The 6,602-nt window shown below is 43.1% G+C and overlaps 1 protein-coding gene across 1 annotated transcript; it reads left to right on the top strand.

Annotated features, from left to right (window-relative positions):
- Positions 1–3,942: 3,942 nt before the first annotated feature.
- Positions 3,943–4,820, top strand: LOC102797273 (cornifelin homolog A-like). Its single transcript, XM_035911545.2, has 3 exons — positions 3,943–4,018; positions 4,142–4,329; positions 4,584–4,820. Exons 1-3 carry the CDS (start codon positions 3,946–3,948, stop codon positions 4,818–4,820), a joined length of 498 nt encoding a protein of 165 aa, XP_035767438.2. The 5' UTR covers positions 3,943–3,945.
- The last annotated feature ends 1,782 nt before the right edge of the window (positions 4,821–6,602 follow it).

Genomic DNA, 6,602 nt, shown 5'->3' with positions numbered 1-6,602 from the left:
GTATCCCAATTCAGGGTCTGCAGCCTTAAAGGCCGCATTTTAAGGCCAATTACGTCACAGCGACACGACGAAGGCTGTCCCAATTCAAAGGCTGCTCAAAATGCGGCCCTCAAATGCGTCCTTCATTTCCCTGAATTTTAAGGGTGTGGCGGTGTAGACTTCGTGGCCCAACATATCCCAGAATGCATAGCGCGGCGGTGGGTGTGGATAATTTTGCCGGAAAAAAACGGGGGATGAGGGGCGCCCCAAGAGTAAACTTTAAGTAAGTACTGAATATTATGTCACTTAAACATTCCTGTTGGCCACATGTCGGCAAAGTTATGTGACATTAGTGACGTTTGTACTAACTTGGTTTTAAAGCCTTTACTTTAACCCTGGAGAACCCATGGGGTCAAATTTGACCCCATGGGTTAAAATATTCAATTCAATATTCGTTCAATAGCTGACCTTAATCTTACAGAGAATGATCAAAGCTCATGTAGAAACAAACAAACGAATGAACAAAAGATTTTCTCCTTCATTTCTGTCAAACAAAGCTGTATGAAACGTTTCCAGCTGTTAGTATCATGGTTGCTAGGCAACCTGGGCAGCGCAACGGAGGCTAGATCGTCCCATTTCACAAGCCTCGCACTTCCAGCCTTAGCGGTCTTTGACTACGCGGCCCTTGTGGACCGTTAAGGCTGCAGACCTTGAATTGGGATACAGCCAAAGACAAAAACAATTAAACCCCTGAAAGAGTGCGGAAACATTCAGGCATCTCCGACCCTTGACCTCTTCATTGTGGCCTTAAACTATGCTCAAGCCTTGACTACGATGTCTTCATCTTCCAAGCTTCTAAGGAAGAAAGATCTCTTGGTAAGTGAGGCACACCCTCTCAGTCAACAGCTAATGTGACGCCTATCTAAATTACCTCTATGGTCACTAGCATATTTAAGTTACATATTAAAAAAAAAAAAATTAAGTTTGTTAACTAGTTTCTGGTTTGTTCTTCTTCTTCGTAATTATTAGATTTTATTTGCTTTTATTTTTTTATTTTATTTATTCATTCAAGTAATCCCTAACTACCATAGGGGGTAACCCTATCTAATTAGCACATGAATTACATTTTGATGGTGGCAACAAAGTCATTAATTAGCTGCTAGAAAAGAACAGAAACAGAAAGCACTAAAATCTACTTATGTTACAAGTAGCAACAAGAACAAACATAAGCAGGTCTTACAGAAATATAGTTAATAACTGTAGTTTGTTCACAATGAAGCAGTGAAAATATGCTGCACAAGACTGAGAGCCCTGTTGATTGAATGTTTCGCCCGGGCTACCTGCTGTTGCTCATTGCTTTTACTGAGCAAAGCACCATTTTTACCACAAGGTGACACCGTTGGCTTTTCCAGCACATCTACTAACATTTTTATGTAGTAAGTCTTTAAAGATTTTCTGTATTAAAGTGCATGAAAGACAATTAACACATTGCTAAATTAAAAAGTAAACAGTCATAAGCATGTCCTGATTGAACACATGGACGGCCTGAGGACAGAAAATCCTCTTGAGCCTCTCTGTTTTTGCTTGGATGGTGTGCAACTTTCTGCCTGATTACAGAAGTTGGAAAAGTTTATTGCTGGGATGGGACGGGTCCTTCCATATCTGAGCTGCTCTGGACCAGCATCTCCTGGTGTAAATGTCCTGTAGGGAGGGGAGGGCAGTCGTGCAGCCATACAGATCACTCTCTGAAGAACGTTTTGGTCTTTAGCAAAGATGTTCCTGCACCAGGATTCAATTCAATTCAATTCAATTTTATTTATATAGCGCCAAATCACAACAAATGTCGCCTCAAGGGGCTTCATAGATACAGAGAAAAGCCCAACAATCATATGACCCCCCTATGAGCAAGCACTTTGGCGACAGTGGGAAGGAAAAACTCCCTTTTAACAGGAAGAAACCTCCGGCATCAGGATGCGATGTCCTGTGTGAGGATGCTCTCCACAGCGCCTGTATAGAAAGTCCAGAGGATCACTGGAGCGAAGCCGAACTTCCTCAGTTGTCAGAGGTGATACAGGCGCTGCCTACCCTTTTCGGACTGGACCTGAATGTGGGCAGACCATGTCATGCCTGAGCCGATGTAGACACCGAGATACTTGAAGGACTGCACCCTCTACACTGGAGCTCCATTGATGACAATGGGCTTTGTGCTGACTCATTCTGAAGTCCACGACCAGCTCCTTGGTTTTGCATTCAGCTGGAGGTGGTTATACTGGCACCACGATGTCAGATTCCTCACTTCATCCATGTCATTGTTATTGGAGCCCAACACCACTGTGTTGTCAGCAAACTTCACAATGGTATTGGAGCCGTGGGTGGCCACACACCCCTGTGGCGCTCCCGTGTTGATGGTGATACTGTCAGAAACGCACCAACCCGCCCTCACCACCTGAGCTCTGCCAGTGAGGAAGTCCAGCACCCATGCAGACAGACGACTGATGAGTCCTAAACCCCTCAGCTGTGTGAATAGTCTACCGGGCACTATTGTGTTAAATGCTGAACTGTAATCAACCAACAGCATTCCCCTGTTTCTTGTCTACATGGCTAAGGGTGGTGTGCAGGACATGGGCGATGGCGTCTAGGTTGGTAGGCGAACTGGAGTGGATCTGTTTGAGAAGGGTGCAGTCCTTCTCGAACACCTTCATTACTACAGAAGTCAGTGCAACAGGCCAGTAGTCAATCAGGCATGAGGGCATGTTGGACTTGGGCACAGGGACGATGGTGGATCTCTTGAAGTATGTGGAGACCACAGACTTATCCATGTATCACTCACTTAAAACAATCAACCAAACATGTAATTAAAAAAAACTATATATAACCTCCATTAGTTCTCATGCATAACGACACTGAAGGACATAACAAAAGGGTGAGAAAACTAAAATCCTGATACATTAGAGAAATGTGCAGTCAAAAATAAGGAATATGGAAGATAAACTGGAAATATTAGTACAGCTATCCTCCCACAGTAAGTTCTATTGGTTGTTAAGATAAAAAGACAAACATGATAATAATTATTATTAGTTCCTGTTCCAAATTCAAGATTCAAGAGATTCAAGGTTCGTCATTCGTCACATGCATAGTTCTAAAGTATAACTCACAGTGAAATGTAACCAGACACGCTCCTCGACTTGTGCAAAAGGGGAGAGAGGAAGAACATCATATATTATATACATATATAAAAGAGCCACTAAATAAGACTAAACTATTTCTTTACTATTTGGGACTCTTTCATTTATAATAACCATCCTTTTTGAAACATGTCAGTTGAGTTTTTCCTTGTTTGATGCAATTATTAACACATAATGGGCAGATACTGTTGTAGGAATGCACTTTTAGTTTCATTTCTCAGTTTCCAGCATTTCAGGCTTTGCAGCATTGTTTGTGTTGACCCAACTGACAATAAAACTCCCAATCCAAGGAGCATCCTTTCAGTTCAAGGATCAGAGGTGGGCAGAGGGCGTCCAGCAACAAAAGGTAAGAGTTTCCAGTTTTCTACAAGTGATTTCACATTAACTTTGTTACATAGACTGGGAAAGGTCATTTATATCATGAAACTAGTAGCAGTTTTATAGAAAAGTTATCACTTTTTAATTTTTTGGAAATACATATGTGCACATGCGGTACATTAGTCCTGTTCAGGGAAACAGAGGTCAATTGAATGTCCATAGAAAGCTTTTATTTTTTCTTACACTCACCAAACGATTACTCGTGCTTACTTTTCCTCTGTGTAATGCTGTAGTGTCTTCACCTTGCAATATAACATTTCTTGTGCATTTACTTTGTAAATCAAGCTTAATGTAGAGATGTAGATGTATTATACAGCACTGTGTGTCAGCTGTAGTTATTTTACTTTTTCTTCTTGACTTTCACAGAGTCAGCGTTCGGTGTCTGTGGGTGAAGTTCAACACAATGGCAATTCCAGGAAAACCCTTGACAGACTGGGACAGTGATGTCCTTGACTGTTGTCAGGATATGAAAACTTGTAAGAAGCCAGTTAAATTTTTACTGACTCATAGATTAAATTCAGGATTTTTTTCCTCATTTGTGTTGCCTTCATCTTTTGAGACTTGTTACCACTTTATTGACGTGTTTCTGTGTTTTTCAGGCTGCTATGGATTCTGGTGCTGCCCCTGTCTCGCCTGCACTGTTTCAGGAAACTTTGGAGAGAACAGCTGTCTCCCTTTATGTGATATATGTGGCCCTGGTGTATTAGCAGCCTGTGGGATACCTATCTGTGTTCCTCCTGCAGTTTTGTCCATAAGAGCTGGCATGCGAAACCGATACGGCATCAAGGTATGAAGCATTTGATGGTGACACTGAACTCAAAAATCAACTTAACTAGGAATTCTTATTCACCAAATCAAAAAAATCTATATTGGATTTAATCTATGCCTAAACCTTTTTTGTCTAACATTCACACACATAGTATCTCTTCCGAGTAGATTCCAAGGGATTAATCTACCAAACTTCTGATTGTTAGATTTTGTTTAACCTGCTCTTCCACCTGAATTACACAAAATCTCTATGCTTGTACTCTCTTTCTGCAGGGCTCTCTCTGTAAGGACATTGTACTTTCCTGTTTCTGCGAGTGGTGCTCTTGGTGTCAGATGCATCGCGAGTTAAAGCATCGCAAGAAAAACCCGACTGTCATCAACATACAGAATAACCCTGTTGTCAGCATGCAGCCTATTCCAACTGTCCAACCAGCAATGATGATGATGCCTGCGCAACCAGTTGCAACTGGTTACATGTCTCAACCAACAGTGGTCATCCAAACAAAGTGACACTCGTAGAAGTCTGATTCTGCTCAGAGTGTGTTCTCATGTATTTACTTGTGAAAGCATAGAATCTAATCATGTTCATGTTAAATCCTTGCTATTGATTTTGTAATTATCAAGAAAATTATCTCTATTAAAAGTTAAATGATAGGAATGATGATTCACCTATTTGAAGTTTAGTTACAAATATGGATTTATGTTGTAGTTATAATAAAGTAATAATAATGTTTTACTGACTCAATAAAAAAATGAAATCACACATATGGGCTCATTGTGTACCTTGATCCTTTTCTGAGAGGTTTTTCAAATAAGTGTAACACCCATCCCACGTTCTACTGAGCGGGGCCCTGGCTTCCTATTGTTACTTTCCTACTGATACTCCCTTTTTGATACTTATGATATAAAATATGCAATAAAACTACACTACAGTGGAACCCCGACTTACGAAATTAATTCGCTGATCAGAGAAGTCGGAGACCTCAGTGAGGAGCCTTCTGTTAGTCCTGCACCACTGAACCTGTTGATGCTGGGGTATTGTCTCTGGATTAGCCTTTGCACAACATAGATGAGATGAACAACTCTGCAATGATGAGGCAAATAAAGCAAAGTTCTTAAAGGTTATGGGACTTTTGTAACCCAGAACTTTAGAAATTGTCAAATTCGGTTAAACTGCTTAAATATGGCCTTCTCATGTATGTTCTGATTGAATATACAACAGCAGGCTATCGTTGGAAGATCCAAAAAAAAAAATAGGAATAGAAATACATTTCACTGCAAATAGTTTGGTTTATTCGTTTTATCCATCCATCCATCTTCATCCGCTTTATCCGGAGGCAGCAGCCTAAGCAGAGAAGCCCAGACCTCCCTCTCCCCAGCCACCTCCTCCAGCTTATCTGGGGGAACACTAAGGCCAGCCGAGAGATATAATCTCTCCAGCGTGTCCTGGGTCTGCCCCGGGGCCTCCCTCCGGTGGGACATGCCTGGAACTCCTCACCCAGGAGGCGCCCAGGAGGCATCCTTGTCAGATGCCCGAACCACCCCAGCTGGCTCCCTTCGATGTGGAGGAGCAGCGGCTCTACTCTAAGCACCTCCCGGATGGCTGAACTTCTAACCCTATCTCTAAGGGAGAGGCCACCCACCCTTCGGACGAAGCTCATTTCCGCCGCTTGTATTCGCAATCTAGTTCTTTCGGTCACTACCCACAGCTCGTGGCCATAGGTGAGGGTAGGGACGTAGATCGGCCGGTAAATTGAGAGCTTTGCTTTTACACCCAGCTCTCTCTTCACCATAACAGACTGGTACAGCATTCACATCACTGCAGCCGCTGCACCAATCTGTCTGTCGATCTCCAGCTCCCTTCTCCCATCACTTGTGAACAAGACCCCGACATACTTAAACTCCTCCGCTTGGGGCAGGAACTCATCCCCGACCCGGAGTGGGCACTCCACCCTTTTCCGGCTGAGAACCATGGCCTCAGATTTGGAGGTGCTGATCCTCATTCCCGCTGCTTCACACTCGTCTGCGAACCACTCCAGTGCGAGCTGGAGGCCCCCACCCAATGAAGCCAACAGAACCACATCATCCGCGAAAAGCAGAGATGAGATTCTGAGGCCACCAAAGTGAAAGCCCTCCGCCACTTGGCTGCGCCTAGAAATCCTGTCCATAAAAATTATGAACAGAACCGGTGACAAAGGGCAGCCCTGGCAGAGCCCATCAACCACCAGTATGAGTCCGACTTATTGCCGGCAATGTGAACCAAGCTCTTGCAACGGTTGGATAGGGATCGAA

This window comes from Neolamprologus brichardi, chromosome 17 (assembly GCF_056152115.1).
Source record: "Neolamprologus brichardi isolate AB-2024 chromosome 17, ASM5615211v1, whole genome shotgun sequence".
NCBI lineage: Eukaryota > Metazoa > Chordata > Actinopteri > Cichliformes > Cichlidae > Neolamprologus > Neolamprologus brichardi.
This window is presented reverse-complemented; position numbering and strand designations above follow the sequence as displayed.